A 21,515-nucleotide genomic window follows, 5' to 3' on the forward strand; every position below is an offset into this window, starting at 1 on the left:
AAGATTAAAAAAGAAATAAGCACCAATAAATAAAGAAGAATAAGGAAAGGGCATTTTGTGGTCAGTGACCTTTCAGAATAAATTTATTTTTATTTTTTTAGAATGTGAAAAAAATGAACGATGGCTTATCGCCGCATTTAACACGTATATCTATGTTTGACCGATCAGAATTGTGGTCGAGTAGTAAGTATGTTTTCATCCTTAATCAGAGATCTCGGGTTCAATTTCTTCTGGGTATAAAGTCGCATTTGTTAGGGAACGATTTACCTTCCAATCCAATGTGGGACTTCTCGATGCGAATTCGAATTAAGTCTAACTTCAATATAGGTTCCCGACACCGAATTGAAAACAAAAAAATATCTATATTTAGAATATTCTCCTTTTTTTGTTTACCACAACAAAAGGTGGTCCAATAATCCCTAATGAATATTCACTTTTTTTTGTTGTATTTATATTATTCTCATTTTTTTTGTGACATATGAATAATATATATAAAATATAAATATAATCAATATGAATGATATTCATTTTATATTTGCTACAACAAGATTCAAATATGTGGAATCTAGGCTACAAGTTAAAACCTACTAATCATTGTTTTAACAAAATTCCCACAATATTTAAATTAAAATGAAAATGTTAATAGCTCGATTACTTGACTATTTAAAATTTTATTTTATTGGTCCTCCTTATTCATCCAACTTAACACGTTTTTCCATTCGATCTTTGTTTGGATGGTTATAATGTATCATTTCATAATATATTGTATTATTGTATTATGTTGTATTGTTTGTTTTGATGTTGTATCATTATCTAATAATTTGATTTCAAAAATAAATAGTCGTGTGATCATATTAAACGATCGTTATATAATATAAGACTTTGTGTAGTTATATAATAGTGAGTTTAGTAACAAGATAATTTTTTAGTAACAATAAAAATAAACAATATATTTAAACTAACAACATAACACGGACCATCGTACAATAGGTAACAACAATCCAAAGAGACAAGGGAAAAAGATGTATTATATTATAGTAAATTATATTTTAAAAAATATGTTTTCACCCAATTATTAAATGTATAGCTGAATTTGGACTTCTTCAAAACTTCTAAAGGATCGTTTTCCATTATCAGAGAGATATTGTATTTCAAAAAGTAAAGAATTATAAATGCAAAACATGGTCGAATATTATAATTATTAAAAATATTTAATTTCCCAGAATATTTGGTAATATTAATTTATTATGAGGACATAATTTATGTGGGGAATCCGTGTTACTTTAATATCTTTTTTTGTATATATTGCCACGCCAAAAATGAAGGCTAATACAAATTTGTTTCTCAAGTCTTAATTCAAATAATGCTTTAATAATTGATTCTGAATTTTTTCTTATAAGATTTATATATATTTCTTAATATGAAATTCGTCTAAAATATAATGTGCACTTGTTCTTCCATAGCTTGTTCATCGTTATGGGTGTCACACTACTCGCTACTTGTATTAGCTAGACATAGAGATTATAAAAAGTATATTTTAAAAAAATTTGATAATTTCAAAAGACAACTAAGTTGGGTGACTTGGTGATGACTGTTATAGATGTGACATGTTTGGATGGATAAGAATGTTAACAAAGAAATACTAGTATAAGTTGGCAGCTAACCAAAATAGAATAATGTAATTTTCTGGCCAATTAAATTTGTCAGTTTTATAGTAATAGTTGTATCTAGGGGAAACTATAACTAGTACAAAGACTATTCAACTTTCTTTCTTATTGATGTAAAAGGTAGTGTTGGGACTCGCTTCGGGACTTGCCTCGGGGTAGGCTATGGCAAAATGTTTTGAGACTCGTGTGGAGCTTAGTTTTGTAAGATCTACGTCTTAAGCGTTTGATTGTATGTCCTAAACACGTTTAACGTTCGACGTTTGAGATTTATCTAACAAATCTTACACAAATTATGTGTTAAATTCTTTAGTTAACATTGTTGACCATCATAAGATTGAATTAATATGGAGAAATATTACTTTGACAAAGAGAACAACACCTTTTAAATGTGTTTTTTGTTTATGTGTTACGACATAATTCATGAACCCAATATTTTTGGCTTAAATGTTATAATGTGCTTACAAATTTATAAATAGACTACTATATTATATTGTTTGATCCATCATTAGGTAACGATAAAAATTTCATTTTGAATAATGATTGATTTGGTGTGATTGTATAGTAACCTTAATTTTTAATTTTCAGTTTGTCTTTACTTATTATTTAATAATCTTACTTTTATCTTTTATCCTAACTTATTTGTTGTAGTGCTACACCATACCCTACTTTTTTGTAGGTTTGTTCTTTAAATTTGTTGATGTGTGACATTATGTAAAGACGGAAAACGGTATGACTTATCGTATTGGTGAATATTGTTTTTGAAAAATTAAAAATGTGTTCTTTTTTACATGAATTAATGGTCAAGAACATATTTGAATTATCATTTTTTTGTGAGTTTAACACTTAAACTATTTGTTGTTTTCTTTTCCTATCTAACTTATCACCATTTATATTTAAAACACACCTCAACTATCATTTGTTCTATTTTCCTATTTTAACTATCACCATTGTTTATTAAGAGTACATCATCAATAATTTTAGGCTGACTGTTTTTCCTTGAGCCAAAGGTCAATTTAAAATGACCTCTCTACCTCTAAGGTAGGGCTAAGGTCGACGACACACACTCTACCATCTCCAGACACAACGTTATACGGGATATATTGTTTGTTGTTAAAAATTTACTCGATTGAGATGATTGTAGTCTTCAAAATAATTACTTCTAAGGATGAAATGAAAGAAAATGTTTATATTATCTTAATCTTCTTAATGATAAATAATTTACGATATTATTTTTAAAAATCATCACAATAAATAATTTGAGGCGAATGAAGTACGTAAATGGAAACAAAAAAGGACAAATTTCAGAAATACACATATTTTGTTTCACTTATTTCCATTATCCCCTATTACTTTTTAAAATCTCCAAAATCCCTTATTTTTTTAATGTATCCAAACTGCATATTAATGTATCTGAGCCAGTATTTAATGTATCTGAGCCACATATTATGTATCCGAGCTACATATTAATGTATCCGACCCAGTATTTAATGTATCCAAGCTAAATATTATGTATCAGAGCTAGTTTTTAATGTATCTGAGCTACATATTTAATGTATCCGAGCTTCAATTATTGTATCTGTTTTTTTTTAATTTTTAAGGAATTAATGTAATTAGAAACTTATTAGGGATTAATTGTAATTTCATATTAAAATTATGGGATTTATGTAATTTACCCAAAAAAAATAAAATAGTATTGGACAAAATATGTCACCACACACATATTAGACTTGGGCCCAAGTTATGATAGAGCCCTTCTTTTAGTTTGTTACTACAATCTTACCCAAAATGCCAAGAGCCCATTTATAGTCTGTTATATACAATCTGGCCCAATAAGCCAAGAGCCCATTTTAAGTCTGTTATCTACAATCTGGCCCAATATTATTAGTATGTGATATACACAAAATTCAACAAATGGGTTTGTCAAAATCGACTACCAATCAAATAATTTGTAGAAATTAAATGCAACTTAAATAACATGACAAAAATCGGTTACGAGGTGAAACTAACTCTTGGTTATTAGGGGTTTATGATTTTATTGCGTACAAAAATACCCCTAAGCAAATTATAGTACAATAGTTATGTATATTACGGTAAAATTAGTTGAATCATATTGTTATATAATGATATACATCATGTGAATTGTATACTCGAAATGTATATCATATAGGTACTTGTTCATTAGTTTATAAATATTGCAGTATTTCAAAAATGATCATTTAAAAAGTAATTATTCATTAAGACATATGCCGTAAATGTACTTTGTTTATTTTGCAGTCCAACTAGTGAAGTTGGTCCTTTGTATGGTACATATTATTTTATAAATAAATTGTATCCTATGAAGATAAAATAAGAAGAAAATATTAAGCTAACAATGCAAATTACAATCACACCAAATTAGTTTATATATAAAATAAAACTTTTCATTGTTATGATTTAAAGAATACGATACGATAAAATAAAAAATAGCAATTGAAAGTGTTAAATTTGTGCTAAAACCGCAAGAGATCACTTGTGGGTAAATCTAACATTTTAATAAAATTGAACTCAAAACTGAAAGAAATGAGTTGTTTGAAAAAACCGAAGCTTTGACACAGATCCAAAGCTTATCACACACAGCACCGATTTATTCCGGTCCGACTCACCACCGGTCCACAGCCGTGTTCCCGATCGGCAACCTCTCTGACTCTCTTCTCCGGTGACATCTCCGATCAGGTATTTTTCCGATTTCATTTCCTCCTTCGCTTTCTCCATTACTGATCCTATACCTCAAAAAGATATGCTCTTCATCTGGTAGATTCCTATCGCTTTACAATTCTCATTCTATAGTTTTTACTGTCTTCAAATTTATCTGTATTAGTATTTACCAATAATTGTCGTGTTTATTAGTTGAATGTTTTTGATTCTTCGAAGCACAAACACGAATACTACGCTTTTTTTTTTCCCTTCAAATTATTACATTTTGATGAGTTTGGTTACTAGCATATGGTCATAATTGAGTAGAAAATGCAATGATTTGAGCAGAGGTAGATCCAGTATTTGTGCATCCAATGCGTCACCAGAACTCTATTTTGTGTGCATAGAAAATTAACATACACATGTATATTTAGGTTTTTGTTGTCAGTTTCGAGGATTTGGATAGAGAAGTTAAGATTTTATTGTTGTAGGGAGTTACAGGGGAAATCATGAACTTCCTGATGCTGAGGTCTAATCAGACTGCAGCTTCTGAGCATTCACCTGCTCGTGAAGTTCAATCTGTGCCAACTCATGCTGCCAAACCAAGTACTACTTTAGAGGGACTTATTGCTGAAGAACCTTATACGGAGAGTGAGAAACGTGACGGTGAGAGTGATGAATTTGAGGATGAAGATCTTGCGGACATAAATGAGAAAAACAACTCTCAATTTGCTGCCAACCACATTGATGTTAAAGAGGACGAAGGATGGATAACTATTCCAAAGGGTAAATTTTCTTTTTTTTCCTCCTTTGATCTGAAAGTGTATCTTTTTCATTTTTCCTTTCTGCCTTGTTCTTGATGTTTGGTATCTATATCTGTATGCTTATTACCGATAACATGCGCTGCATCACATGTCTTGGCTAATATTGATACACCAGATGCATTAGTTGTCAGAAAGGGAGAGTAACCTGGATTGGTTTCCTATGGAGTGGGGGTTTGTTCAACATCTGCAGTAAATTTTTATTTCCTCAACTATGTGGACTCCTATTACTCTCTGCCTGGATGAGTTGCAAGTCTCTCTGGAGTCATTCGTCTATAAACTTAGAATTTTTATTGCCTAAAAATCTCCAGTACAGATTGGAATAGTAGATTTGTGCCTAATTTCATAATGTCCTTCTACCTCAAGTTGTGAGAAAGAATTTTGTTAGGAGTTTAGTCTACAACCCTGTTGTCTTAAGTCTTTCTTACACACATCCTACTGGTTCAATATCTATTTTAGACTTTAGATTACCATAGTTATTATGGAAAGATTATCCATTCTTTGAAGGAGAAAAAGGGAAACTTGTAAAGATATTCCTATCTCGGTGGAAAATTGGTTAGTACAACTCTTATCTTCCTTTTCTAAGAGGGAGGCAGATGGTCATCATTTATACCTGATGATGGCCTGCCTTTGGGCTATTTGCCATTGGTTCCAATTAGTGAGTTACTGATAGAAGTCTGAATCTAGTGCTTGGAATGTTAGCATATTTCGCCCTCCTTGTCTAAATTGATGACTATCATTTATAATTTTATTGTGGATAGTTCTGATAAGAATGCAGGGTAGGGAACCTTCTTTTATTCTTAACTCCCAACAATATCACATCTTATAGTTTTGGATCATACTTGCTGTAAGTATTCCGGAAATTTTTTACGGATCAAACTTTCTATAATAAGAAAGTCTGTTTATTCCTAGCTGTGGTTTGCATTTGGCAATGACATTTTAGCTTTGGATTAAAACATTGGTCGAGGATCTTAATTTTTAGTTTTTTTTTTAATCTGTAATATTCAGTAAAAACGCTGAAAAGTTGCATCATGAAGAGTACTTCTGTTGTCTTCTATTTCACCTCTACTTTTTCTGTAAGCACTGATAATTTTCAAACTTGGGTGTGCAGAAGGAAATCAAAGAGTCCTGAATTCATCTATATCATTTTTCGCATAATATCGTTATTCTCTTCATCTTCTGAATGCTAATATAGTTATGGAATATTTTGTTTAAGTCGGATGAAATCTTAGTTGTGTGCTTGATTTTTCTCTCAGCTGCTTTTTGCTTCAAAGATAGTGTTTGATGTTCAAAATGTTTGTCCAGCAATCCCGAACTCATATCTCAATGAACTAATTACCAAGTCTTGACATGCCTTTCCAGATAAACTTCCTGATAACTGGAGTGAGGCACCAGATGTATCTTCCATATGCTCACTGGACCGCTTCTTTGTTATACCTGGTAGCTACTATTGTTAATCTCTTTTTCTACTTGTATCCTCCTCTCCCCCTCCTTTTCTATCATCTTCCACCTCTTTTCAGGTTTTGTCATTTATTTCTTTCTAATTTTTTCATCAATTATAGGTGAACAGGTCCATGTACTTGCATGTCTCTCAGCCTGTAAGCAGGATACAGAAATTATTACACCTTTTAAAGTTGCGGCCGTCATGAAACAAAATGGTAACACAGGGATTACTTCCGGGTCTGTTTCCCCTAGAGAAGCAGTGGATGATAGTAGTGTAAGTGAGAATGGCAATGCAAATATTAACCCCAAAAAGGAGGTTTCTACTGGTGAAAATCTGTTGAGATTGGAAGATTACAAAAGACAAACTGAATCACTAGTACAAAGGTTTAACAGTTCTCACTTTTTCGCTCGAATTGCCGAGTCAGATGAGCCTCTATGGTCGAAAAGAAAAGCTATGGAGGAAGTATCTGATATGATTGGAGCAGATGGCTCAGAAACAGTGAAGACACTTAAAAAGAAGCCGTCTTTGAGTGCTTCCACTGATAAGGGAAACTTTGATGCTAGAACCTCTGGTGGAGTGGCAAGAAATGCTGTCAAGTGTTGTGCCCTTTCAAATGGAGATATAGTGGTATGTTCTGCAAAAATTGTAGTGTCTGCAGTTACACCCAATCTCTTGTGAAATATATACAGACCAACGTACATGCCATCACCTTTTACTCAAATTGTACAAAGGCATTCCATTTCTTTCATAGTGTTGACTTTGGTATCTGCTGTTGTGTTTCTGTTTTTTTTATTGAACTTATGCCTGCATGAACCTGTTTCCCGTTACTTTAGCATATAGTTAGCAGATCCAAAAGAAACATAGTTTCTTTATTGTGTGAAATGTCCACTGTGACAGAGGATTGATGTGATTGAAAGAAACCATATTCAGCTCGAGTTTTCAAATGTGGCAAAAATTTGTTGTTGTCCTGTCAAAACAATAGCTTAGATGTGGAGATGGTGGTCAGATGTCATACATAAGCTTCTCCGCAGGGAAGGAGGTTGTTTGGAAAGGGGTTCTTGGAGGAGTAATACTGGATTTAGAATGTTTTTCTTGAGAAATCTGTATCAGGGTCCAGGAGAAGGTTGTTGTGATGCTGAATGGTATGGCTAGCAAAATTTGGGTTTCTCTCCAGGTTATAATGGGTTCCTTAGTGTTATTTCTAGAAGTATGATCTCACTGTTTAATGTAGTGCAGGGTGACTAGTGGATTCTACAAATGTCTTCCCGTTTTATTTTCTCCTTATTCGATCTCTATAACTTCTTTTGAAGGCAATCATAAACACGGATGTTAGACAAGTATTGTTTTAGTGGTGGGAACATTTAAATCAGAGTAAGGTAGGGGTAAGGCTGCATACACACTACCTTCCACAGAACCCACTTGTGGGACTACACTGGGTATGTCGTTGAACATTTAAATTAGAGATGAAAAATAGTACCTCTTTTCCTGCCCTTTCTGATGCTTATAGACTTTTAATTGTATTACTTATTAGTTGTCTTTTTAGTTTTTCCTGGAGAACAACTGATGTAGATACAATTTTCTTGTCTGGAAGGATGCAGGTACTTTTACAAGTAAATGTCGGCATTGAGTTTGTGAGAGATCCCGTGCTTGAAATTCTTCAATTTGAGAAGTATCAAGAGAGAAGTTTGTCGTCTTTGAATGAGGAGAATTTAACTTATGCAAAGCAGGATCCCTGTGGTGAACTGTTGAAATGGCTACTTCCTATAGATAATTCTATTCCTCCTTCCGCACGACCTTTATCCCCGCCTCAATTAAGTTCCAGTGCGAGCATTCGTAGCACATCCACAAAGCCCATCGTATCTGGATCTTCTGGATCACAACTCTTTTCTTTCGGTAACTTTAGAAGTTACTCCATGTCTTCACTTCCACCAAATAGTGCACCACCTCCATCTGTTACAACCTCCACTACTGGACCAAGTTTTAATCCAGAAGATTGGGAACACTTTTCATTTCAAAGGTCAGTGAAGAGTGAAAAGACCGGGAGTGAAGGACTTTTATCTTTTAGAGGTGTATCTCTTGAGCCAGAAAGATTTTCGGTTCGTTGTGGTTTAGAAGGTATTTTCATCCCTGGAAGAAGATGGAGGAGGAAAATTGAAATAATTCAACCAGTAGAAATTACTTCTTTTGCTGCTGACTGCAATACAGATGATCTCCTTTGTGTCCACATCAAGGTGGGTTTTATTCATTAGCCTGAGTAACTAGCTAAATTGGATATATGTATGTTGCTAGGAATTTAATGTACCTTATGGCTTGGGTATGTCGAGACGATTAACATGAAATCAGCATTCTTTTGCAGAATGTCTGTCCAACACATGCACCTGATATTGTTGTCTACATAGATGCCGTAACAATCATTTTTGAAGAAGCTTCCAAAAGTGGGCCTCCTTTATCATTACCAATTGCATGTATTGAAGCTGGTGAAGACTATAGTTTGCCAAATTTGGCCCTCAGGTTTAATTCGGTTTAACTTCTTATCTTTATTTAATAAATGGTTTATCTTCTTTATCTAATCATTATGAATAGTGCTAGTGTATTGACTCACAACAGACATCATTTTTGGGGCCTGGTGTATGTAAATCTGTATTTAATGATTGAAGTTTCCCTAATCTGCATTTGTTTTAGAGGTTGTTCTTCTTTTAACCAAGAGAATGGAACATATATTGGCCATCAGCAGAAACAGAAGCATTCCTTCCATTGAGGCAGGTCTTATTAAAAAGATATCTGCATAGAGTTTACTTGCTGTTATTGCAGCAAGTATCAGTGATCAAGCTGAATATTTTTGAGATTATGAGGAAATTCTGAATATCTTACTACTTTTTTCCAAGTATGTTCAAAGGAAGGGCTACCAATCACCAGTTAGGTGTTCCTAAATTAATAGCGTGTTTGACCAAGCTTCTTGGAGGCTAAGAACACTTCTTCTGAGATTTGAGGTGCTTGCCAACGAAAAAAGTGTTTTTTCTTTGCCAACTAAAAGAAGTGCTTTTGAGCAACAACTTAACCAACTTTTTTGTTGTTGGGATAGTTTTGTTTATTGTTGGGAAGAAGCTACAAAATTTCAGCTTTTCCCAATAAGCTAAAGTAGAAAAAACCAAAGGTATGGCATAGTTGTCAATGAAGTGGGTTGATAACCATGAGGTATCAGGTTCAAATCTCAACAAAGACAAATACACTAAGTGATTTCTTCCCCAGCCTTAGTGGACAGAGCTACCTGGTACTGTTGTCGGTGAGATATAGAAGGTATCCCGTGGAATAAGTCGAGGTGAGCGAAAGCTGGCCCCGACACCACGGTTATAAAACAAAAAAAAAAAAAAAGAAACTAAAGTAATTATATACTTCATCAAAAAAAAAAAAAAAACTAAAAACTAAAGTAATTATTTCAAGGAAAAAATATACAACAACTACGCCTCAGTCCCAAACAAGTTGGTTGGCTATATGAATATGCATATCTTCATTTAAGCTCGAATCATACTAAATAGAATAAAAGTGAAAAAAGTTTACAACTCTTATTATTATTAGAAGTTCTCTAGTAAATCTAATACCTATCCTCAACTAGTAGCTATCACCTATATGGATCTTTTTCTTCCCTCGTGCACTATCTTTAGCTAAGTTGGCATTGATACCAAGCACTTATAGGTCTTTGGAGACAACTTTCTTGCATTTATACCTCATCCCCTTTTAACACCTTCACTTACCATAGTTTTAAACCTTCTGACTAGTGCATCTGTAGGTCAACGCAATATACCCATACATCTCAAGCGACCTTCTTGCATTTTATCCTTAATGTGTGCTACTTGCACCTTCTGGCAGATGTTGTCATTTCTAGTCTTATCTTATCTGGCATGACTACATATCCATCTTAGCATCCGCTTTTCTACAACACTCATCTTGTGGATATTTTGTATTTTAGCAGCCCAACATTCCATTCACTACCATATAACATTGCTGGTCTTATAGCTATTATGTAGAACTTGCCTTTCACTTTGGTCGGCTCTATATTATGAGGATTCATCATGAATTGGATTGGTTGACTGTCAGCCTACCACAACCCTCTTCCTTTCTCGGGCTTGGTACCAACAATGTAAGCAAACTCACACAGGGGAAGATTTTCAAGGAAAAATATCCTTCTTATAAATTTGTTTTTACCGCCCCCAAGGCCTAGCTCAAGTGGCAAAAGGTGGAGGATTTGTGGCTTAGGTCGCAGGTTCAAGCCCCACACCATGCAAAGCGAAGCCCGGTATTTAAGTGGAGAAGGGTAGAGGGGCGGGCCCATTATCCACCGAGTTTAGAAGGTGTGATTGGTCCAAAGGGCGGGTCACAGACGGATTTCTCGGTTAATAAAAAAAAAAACCAAACAACAACAACAACATACCCAGTGAAATCCCACTAGGTGGGGTCTGGGGAGGGTAGAGTGTACGCAGACCTTGCCACTACCTCGTAGAGGTAGAGAGGCTGTTTCCGAGAGACCCTCAGCTCAAGTACATCAAATCCAAGTAAAAGGCGAGGGAAACCGTGTATATAACATAACATCCAATAAGAAAGATAGTATATAATCAACAAAGGAGACAGTAACATCCATAAAACAATGCGATAAGTGAAACGCAGTAGACAACAAAAGGCTATAGGTATCACTGCCAGGAACTGCACGTGCAAGGCTATGACTACTACAAACACTAACAACCCATAGCCTCGCAAAGGAGGACAACACGCTAGCCCTACTAACCTTCAACCTTAATACGCGACCTCCACTCCTTCCTATCTAGAGTCATGTCTTCGGTAATGCGAAGCTGAGCCAAGTCCTGTCTAATCACCTCTCCCCAATACTTCTTAGGCCTACCTCTACCCCTCCGCGTACCATCTACAACCAGCCCCTCACACCTCCTCACTGGGGCGTCTGCGCTCCGTCTCTTCACATGTCCAAACCATCTCAGTCTCGCTTCCCTCAGCTTGTCCACCACCGAGGCCACTCCCACCTTCTCCCGGATAACCTCATTCCTAATCTTATCGCTCCTAGTGTGCCCACACATCCATCTCAACATCCTCATCTCCGCAACATGCATTTTCTGAACATGTGAGTTCTTGACTGGCCAACACTCCGCTCCATACAACAAGGACGGTCTAACTACCACTCTGTAGAACTTACCTTTAAGTTTAGGCGGGATTTTCTTATCACACAAGACTCCAGAGGCAAGCCTCCATTTCATCCAAGCAGCCCCAATGCGATGTGTGACATCATCGTCGATGTCACCACTTTCTTGGATTACAGACCCAAGATACTTAAAACTTTCTTTCTTAGGAATGATCTGTGTGGCAAGTCTCACATCCACATCTGCCTCATCCAACGCATCACTGAATTTGCACCCCAAATATTTTGTTTTGGTCCTACTCAACCTGAACCCTTTGGACTCCAGCGTTTGTCTCCACACCTCCAACCTCGCATTAACTCTGTCCCGCGTCTCATCAATCAGTACTATGTCATCCGCAAATAACATACACCATGGAACCCTCTCCTGAATAGACCGCGTCAACTCGTCCATCACCAAAGCAAATAGAGGTTATAAACAAAAAAAATTGTTTTTACCAAACCATCCCTCATTAATTTAACATATCTATCTTTCAAAAATATACAGAAGCTTTTCTCCTTTTCTGGTTTCTTCCTTGTCCTTTTTCCCCCTTATCTCTCTTCTCCTCCTCTTCCTCTTTGGAATAGTCTATCAACTATAAATATGAGTCATTTCTCTCTTTATTAATTAAATTGGATAAATATAAATTAATTTAGGTCTTTCATAATAAATAATTAGAATAATTTCTCTGTTTAAGTAAATCCTAATTGTAAAATGAACCTTGCTACTTTTTTTTTGATACTTAAAAACACTTTAAAAAGATTGGCTAAACACAAAATTCTTATCAAATACTGGGGAAAAAAATACTTCTCAGACGAATTGGCTAAACACAAACAACTTTTTCCAAAAGTAGTTCTTTGAAAGCTATTTTGACAGAAGTGCTAAAAATAAGCAGTTTTTGGCAGCTTGGCCATACAGGCTTAAGGCTATTATTTTTATTGCTAGCTTCAAAAGTCAAAACCAGTGTCGGCCTACCTTTTTGTTGTAATTGTTATAATTGCTGGATTGCAAGTGCGAAGAAATTAACTGCAATATGCCCTTTGCAGGAGAGGTGAAGAACATTCTTTCATTCTCAGACCAGTCAATCCCATCTTGAAGAGCTCCAACGGTCATAGTGGAAAAACATTTCGATCTTCACGAGTACATTCTAGAAGTGCATCATCAACATGGCACCATCTTCCCAATATTGAGGAAAGAAATATTGGGTCACCTACTGATAAATATGCAGTTCTGGTATCATGTCGATGCAATTACACAGGTAGGTACTGTTTAAAAAGGAATTCCTTCTAGGTACATGTATCTGAAAACTATTTATGGGGTCTTACACTTTTTAAGTTCTTGGTTCTTCTGTGGATACTTGTAGAATCAAAGTTGTTCTTCAAGCAGCCAACAAGCTGGAGACCACGAATTTCTAGGGATCTTATGATCTCTGTTGCTTCTGAAATGACAAAACAAACCCTTGGATCTTTTGAAGGAGGTGCTCAGCTTCCAGTACAGGTTGTACATGATATGAGAATAATTTTAACTTATCGAGATGAAGGTTTAAACATCTTGAATGCTTATCTTATGTTCAATTTGTCAGGTTTTAACTCTTCAGGCATCAAACCTGACTTCACAAGATCTGACAATGACAGTGCTTGCTCCTGCTTCCTTTACTTCCCCACCTTCTGTGGTGTCATTGAGTACTTCACCGACATCACCAATGAGTCCCTTCATTGGCTCTTCTGATTTTATGGAGAGAGTGAGTATTGATAAGCAAATTAGTGCTGCTCAGAGCAATAGCTTGGTATCAGTAAATCAAGTACCTGAAGGGAAAAAAATTTCCCAATCAGTTTCATTTAGTGAGAGAGCCACTCCCATACCTGATGTACTTCCAAGTGGCGATTCAGGTTGTACACATCTATGGTTGCAGAGCAGAGTTCCCTTGGGGTAATCATTTATTTGTAAATTATCTTTATTTCGCATTTCGGGTTTAGTCTTACACCCCTTTGTGGTGGTTTCAGATGTGTGCCCGCTCAATCTACAGCAACCATCAAACTTGAAGTGCTTCCCCTGACGGATGGTATAATCACACTTGATTCTTTACAGATTGATGTAAAGGAGAAAGGTATTAGCTGAGTTCAAATTGTTAAACTTGTTTCCTGCCACTTCCGTTATTTAAATATCCACATTGAGATGGCAGCAATGATTTGACATCAATCCGTGGCTTGGTTCCTTAAGCATATTTCACTTTAATATCAGAAATACCAGAAAGTTTGATAAATATCATATTTTCCTTGGTTCCTTTCCCACTCTTGAATTATTACTCAAAAATTAGTGCAAGGTATTACGTGCCTTGACAATTGTGTCGGGTTTATTTGGATTGAAAGAACAGAGATGAGATCAGTTAAGAGGAAAATAAAGTAGGGAAAGAAAGGAGAAGAGGATTGGATGACATGTCAGTAATACTCTTACTATGTGTATCAAAATGGAAAAAGACCCTTATTTGGTTGGATGAAAATTAGAACTTATCGAGCTACGGTTTTACCCCAATTTCTGGTGGGAAAAAAAATTAGAACTTCTGTGGCTTCAGTAATTATCTCAACCCGTCTCTTTCATTCTTCCTCTGTTTACTCCCTTTTTGTTGGGTAGACTGCAAAAAGCAGAGTAAGCTCTTGATATAATTAGATTCGATGCAGTTTGTGTTATCTTTTATGAACTACGGTGCATTTACGAACTAATTGAGTAATTTTTGAGCAGAGTATGAGTGAACCTTTCCTATGGTGCATGTGTCGTCTATAATTTTTCAAAACATTCTGCAAAAATGTCCTTTTGTATGTGCTACTATCTGTTTGAGTCCAGAACAAGTTAAAAGTCAATGTAAGAGGATGAATTAACTGAGACAAGTATTCTGCATTGGCAGGTGTGACATATGTTCCTGAGCATTCTCTGAAGATTAATGCAACTTCAAGCATTTCCACTGGGATTATCTGAGGTGACTATTTACAGTTTTCAGACGTCGTAAGTGAACAGAAAGATATTCATAGTGCTAGTGTCATACGTAGATGATATCGCGGATTTGATGTAAATTGAGGAGTCCATTTGGTGTGTGATGATTGTGTAGATTTATAAAATGCTAGCCTTTAGAATTGACAAACTAAAGGAGAGAATGGATTATGTGAAGGGATTGTGACTGTACCTTATTGTAGATGATGTTATGTTCAATTTGAAGTACCCACCAGGGGGAGAAGTGAAAAGCAAATGGAAGACTATTTTGTTTGTGTATAATTGTATTGTTTTAGAAGGCCCCTTTTCCAATAAATTTATTGATTGACTACTCCACCCTTAATCAGAGGTCTCGAGTTCGAGTTTTGGGTATGGAGAAAATTTTGTTGGGAGCGTTACTCATGAATGACCCCTACAGTGTTCGATCCTGATTTAGTCAGGGTTCCAGACACCATGTGGGAAACCAAAAAAAAAAAATTATATCAGTGTTCGATCCGGTTTTAGAGATTTACCAAACTCTTAACAGTTAAATTATATCAGAACTATGAAAAAAATGTTTAACAAGAAGTCACACATGGAATTGGAAGTATAAGTTTTGTAATTTTATGTTTTTTTTTTTGTCAATTTTAAGAGTCTAATGCAAATTTTCGAGGTGTAATTTTAGAACTTATTTATGTAGTGATTGAATAATTTTTCCCCCGTTTTTAAAGCTTACATCTATAAAATAGTAAATTCAAGTTGATGGATTCCATCTCATATAATCACCAATCAAATTAAATAAACTTACCACTTAACAGACCAAGTTCTTTAAGTACAATATTGTAGAATTTAGCATGTTAATTAATTTAGAGGTATATTTTCTTAGTACATATTTAGCAATAATCAATTGCACCTTTACTAGAAATTAAATTAAAATACATATAGTCTTGTTTTATCAAACTACAAAGAATAAAATTTCAAAGTTACACATTAATTATATAACATACGTATAAGGAATTAATATAATTAAAAATTACTATTATATAAAAGGATTAACACCATCCTTGAATTTTCATTCAAGAGTCTATGTATATAGTTCTTTCCATATGATCCACTTCACCACCCCCAACAACAATAACATACTCAATATAGTCCCACAAAATGAGATTTTAGGAGGGTAGAGTGTACACAGATTTAATTCATACCTTAGAGGTAGAGAAATTGTTCCGATAGACTCTTGACTCAATAAAAACACAGTCCAGAAAAAAAATAAATGGAAGTACAAGAAATAACTCAGAACAATACTACAACAAAACAATACGATAGTCGAAGTACAAGAAACAACATATAGTAATAGAAATTGAAGGACAAGAAACTACAAAAGTAATACTACGATTACTGGTGACACTCCTACCCACTTCACCCCCCCCACCCCCCACCCCACCCAAGAAGAAACATTTCTCAAAACCTTTTAATAAGTTCTCATGCACATTTATTCATGCACTATAGTCTATATATACCCCCACGTAAAGCCCTATCAATAATTCAAAATATAAACCCTAGAAGATCAATTTCAAGAAAATATTCCCAATGGCTTATTCTACTACTAATTATTCTTCATGGAAATTCATGTACTTAATTCTCACACTATCTCTTGTTCTTGGCTATGCTTCTTCAGTGAGAATATCATCGGCAACGACGATGGATTCGAAAGAGGAAGAAGATTTTAGACTATTTTCAGAACCATCTCCGAGAAATTACGATGAAAAGAAAGAGTTTCTAGAGAGTAATTTATTTCATATGCTACCAAAAGGGGTTCCTGTTCCTCCTTCTGGACCATCACCTATTGAGAATAATGATGATATCAACTTCTCTTATCCTTAATTAAAAGTGAATTAATTCCTTAATAAAGAATTAATATGTTATTATATAGTTTGATTTGAATGGTATTTCATATATCATGATATATATAAAATATTATATTATGGACCGATTGAAGAGCCTATATGTGATTATCTCTCACAGTTACATTCTTTTAAGCTATGAATTAAAGGAACTATGCCGAATGAGGTGCTAATTTGAGTAAATTTTCAAACTAAAAAGTAAATTTATGATGTTTAGGATTTGTGGGTACGATAAATATTATTTATCCATATCCAATGTTTACAATAATTGATAAAAGTAAAATATGCATAAATTAACCGTGATTAAGTGATAATTATGTGTGTATATACGCACACATTATGTATTCATTTGCTTGATATAAACATTTGATTTTAATTGTGTCAAATATCTTGACCTATCTCGTATGTGGTCTCGTATCTTTATTTGATGAGAAGCCCCCCATTTTTATAGTATTTGAAAATTCAGGGTCCTTGTGTATAATCTTATATTTCCTTTCTAGAAATGGCGTTCTAACATTTTAATCTTATATTCTTCCGATATAACTATAATCAATACAAATTGTCTTCTTTAGTTTTCAAATGAACTTGCTTCATCATACTTCGAAGGATTTGATAGGTTAATTAGCTTGGAATTATGTCATAATTTCTTTAAAATTCTTGAAGTTTTATCTTTAATTGTCCGTTTCTCAAATAGTTGTTGTTGCATGATAACGTTTACATCAATGTTATTGAAATCAATGTTCATATGTCGAGATACTTTGGGCTTTGATTTTATCTTTGTAAAGGTAAATAGATTGTTTTTGATCGATTTGATCGGGCCACTTGTGAGATTAGTTTAGAAGTATTACATCTAATTCAATGTTATGGACTACTATCCTAGTACTAGTATATATGGGCCAGAAATTGAACTATTGGTGATAATTAGTAGAAATTCTTTCTTGCTTTGCTTTTACATTACTATTAGAATTATTATGATCTTTTTCGATATTTTTGATTGAAAATTTTGACGATTATCGTAACTTCATCGATAGAGATTTGAGCAACACATTATGCTTCAAAATTGTCCCAAATCAACACCAAATTTGATATCCAGTCTGATAATGCAGTCCCAACAATTTTCAACTCAAACATTTATTTTTATTTTAAAAAAAACATTTTGTTTTGTTCTACAAACAAGCTCATAATGTTTTTCCCCATTTTTAAAGCTTACATCTACAAAATAGTAAATTCAAGTTAATGGATTCCATCTCATATAATCACAATCAAATTAAATAAACTTACCACTTAACAGACCAAGTTCTTTAAGTACAATATTATAGAATTTAGCATGTCAATTAATTTAAAGGTATATTTTCTTAGTACATATTTAGCAATAACCAATTGCACCTTTTACTAGAAAATTAAAATTCTTATAGTCTTGTTTTACCAAACTACAAAGCAAAAAATTCAAAGTTACACATTAATTATATCAGATACGTATAAGGAATTAATATCCTCTAGATTGATATAATTAAACAATTACTATAAATAAATAGATAGAAAATAATTAACATCATCCTTAAAATTTTATTCAAAATTCAATGTATGTGTATATATATATAGTCCTTTCCATATGATCCACTTCACCACCCCCTACAGCAGCAACATACCCAATATAGTCCCACTACGCGACTTTAGTCCTACCTCAGATCGAGGTTGTTTCTGATAGACCATTGGCTTAAGAAAAAAAATCAAAAAGAAATAATGTATAGTAACAAAACAATACTATAATAAAACAATACGATATTTGAAGTACAAGAAACAACATATAGTAATAGCAATTGAAGGATAAGAAACTACAAGAGTAGTACTACAATTACTAATGCAGACGAACAACAAACATAAAACTCCTAATACCCACTTTACCCACATTTCTCAAAACCTTTTAATTACTTACTACGACTACTAGTATGGACGGACAACCAGACACGACACTCCTACCCTCCCCCTCCAAAAATAAAAACATTTCTCAAAATGTTTTAATTACTTCCCATGCACTATAGTCTATATATATATATACCCCACGTAAATCCCTAACAATTATTCAAAACATAAACCCTAGAAGATCAATTTCAAGAAAATATTCCCAATGGCTTATTCTACTACTAATTATTCTTCATGGAAATTCATGTACTTAATTCTCACACTATCTCTTGTTCTTGGCTATGCTTCTTCAGTGAGAACATCATCGACGATGAATTCAAAAGAGGAAGACGCTTATAGACTATTTTCAGAACCATCTCCGAGATATTACGATGAAAATAAAGTGTTTCAAAAGAGTAATTTGTTTCGTATGCTACCAAAAGGGATTCCAGTTCCTCCTTCTGGACCATCACGTAGGCACAATGGAGATGTTGACTTTTCTAATTATCCTTAAAAGTGAATTAATTTCTTAATAATAAAGAATAATTATGTTATAATCATATATATAGTTTGATTTGGATATGATATTGCATAACATGATATATAATATTATATTATTATGGACTGATTGAAGAGCCTATGTGATTTAATTATTCATAGTTATTGAACAAATTAAGAAGCTTATTAATCTCTTGGTACTTACAATTATGTTGAGCTTATATGCATATATATAAATATATATATATATATAAATTAAGAAGCTTATTAATCTCTTGGTACTTACAATTATGTTGAGCTTATATGCATATATATATATATATAAATGAAAATTCAAATTAATATGAAAGAACTATGTTAGTGGGCGGAATATTGTCCCTCGTAGTTGCATGTGTTCTTTTAAGCTATGAATTAAAGGAACAAATGTAGTTGAATTTTTCCGCGTGAAAACAGTAATATTTTTTTCTTTTGTCACTAATTCAATCAAAATATTTGGGCCCAAACATTTTTCAGTGGAAAATTTCAATGGGAAAATAATGATCTTGTAGTAGTGAACTAATGGCTCATCTAGTTAATTAGTTAGCACCAAGAGTGGAGCTAGCTAGCCAGATAGGACTAAGGGGGGTTCAACGGTAAAAATTTACATGATATATGGTTAATTTTTTTTATATATATGTATATATAGTAAATGTTGAACCCCTTCGGCTTCTTTGTGTAATTACTTTTCATATTTTGAACCTTTAGTGAAAATTCTGGCTCCATCACTAACTGACACCTCTTATGAGTATAGTCTCTGTATTTCTTTGTTTTCAACTTTTACCTAGCTACCATATTTTGATATGTCACGAAGGACCAATTACTAAGTTTACCCTAAGTCGAGAAATTGTCCTATGGTCGATAACTTAATATTTTTATTTTTATTTTGCTTTGGAATGAAAGGATTTTATTTACTTATAAATCGTTGGATTTGAAATCGAATTCTCTACCTTGGGCGGATAGGAATTGAGACTTTCAATGGTCCGCTCTTCTCTCCTCGTGATCGAAGCTGACCCCAGAAGTTGGGTATTCCTTCTTAAGAGGTTCATCCATACAAAAAAACTGATCTAAACGATACAGTTGATAACTTAATATATTTCCTCTCTAGAAACAATATTCAGATAACTCGATAGAGGTGTACATACGAATAGCTTTCAATATTTACAATATATGATACTTGGATAAACTGTGTCCTAGAGACCTAGACGATTCCATTCTCAAGGCTCAAGCCTCAGACCTCTGGTTATAAAGACGAAAGGATACTTTAACATAATTATAATTATGTGAAGTAGAGTTAAGTAATGCTAAATATAGGTAGTTATATCAAAAAAGAAGATGTTTTGAACTATTGCTGCATTTGAGTTGCTATTCTAACATATTTTCAAAGGTTTTATTTGTTTGTGGATTTTTAAACATGTTTGTTACTTTATCCTTCAAATTTGATTTATCTGGGCTGACGGGGTTAGTCGTTGTTTTTTCCTTAACCCGAGGGTTAATCAAAAACAGTTTCTCTATCGCTAAGGTAAAAATAAGATTTGTGTACACTATACCCTTTTCAGATCTTGCTTTGTAGAATTATATTGCATATATTATTGTTGTTGACGGCTCAATATTTTTTATTTGTGTTTGCCGTTTTACACCTAACAAAAGAAAAGGCAGTCAAGCACTTCCAGACCTCCTAATACACACACACCAAACAAAATAAAAGATAGTATAACTTTTTTTTTCTTTTGTTAATTGTTGTTGAACTATAAACTTTCTACGAAGACACGTAAAGCCTCATGAATTTAGGGGATATCCTCTTGTGCCACTCCCACTAAAGGCGGATTTAGAATTTTTGAGGCTTCAGATATTACAGTATTTTGAATTTTGACATTTATCTTTTTTGAATTCGGTTTAGATGAGTCGATCAAATGAAATTTTTTAATAATTATAACAATTTTGAACAAAGCATAAAACTTCAATAGTGTCATGAATATCACTAAAAATATATATTATTTATATATGTTCTTGATGAGTTTTCATATTCTAAAGCTATCGACTCAATTCTCAAAAGTAGACAATTAAAACTAATAGAAAATCATAGTAAATAGAAGCATGAATTAATAAAATTTGAAATGTCAATAGAAACTCATAAAGGAGAAAAGTGTCAAGGACAAATAAAGATAAAAATAAAATAAAGAAGAAATAAGGAAAAGAAAAAATGAAGGAAAAAAAAGGTAAAAGAAAAGAAGAAAAAAGCATAAGGAATCTCTTGTAATCTTGTTAAATGCAGATATAAAAAAAAATAGTTTCATTAAGAAAAAAGCATAAGGAAAATTTTCTGTTGTTAGTAAATTAAGTAACCCTTTATCGAAAAAAATAAAAATAAATTGTCTTTCGAGATAATTTACATATGATTTAAAGTCTACGTACCTTATTACTAG

At 33.5% G+C, this 21,515-nt stretch overlaps 1 protein-coding gene across 1 annotated transcript; it reads left to right on the plus strand.

Moving 5' to 3' along the window:
* Positions 1 to 4,189: 4,189 nt before the first annotated feature.
* Positions 4,190 to 15,052, plus strand: LOC102598653 (uncharacterized). Its single transcript, XM_006357200.2, has 11 exons — positions 4,190 to 4,379; positions 4,832 to 5,126; positions 6,524 to 6,601; positions 6,724 to 7,232; positions 8,204 to 8,836; positions 8,962 to 9,116; positions 12,832 to 13,043; positions 13,149 to 13,282; positions 13,368 to 13,714; positions 13,789 to 13,892; positions 14,688 to 15,052. The coding sequence occupies exons 2-11, from the start codon at positions 4,850 to 4,852 to the stop codon at positions 14,756 to 14,758; spliced, it is 2,520 nt and encodes an 839-aa protein (XP_006357262.1). The 5' UTR covers positions 4,190 to 4,379; positions 4,832 to 4,849; the 3' UTR covers positions 14,759 to 15,052.
* The last annotated feature ends 6,463 nt before the right edge of the window (positions 15,053 to 21,515 follow it).

Source organism: Solanum tuberosum, unplaced genomic scaffold (assembly GCF_000226075.1).
Source record: "Solanum tuberosum cultivar DM 1-3 516 R44 unplaced genomic scaffold, SolTub_3.0 scf00243, whole genome shotgun sequence".
NCBI lineage: Eukaryota > Viridiplantae > Streptophyta > Magnoliopsida > Solanales > Solanaceae > Solanum > Solanum tuberosum.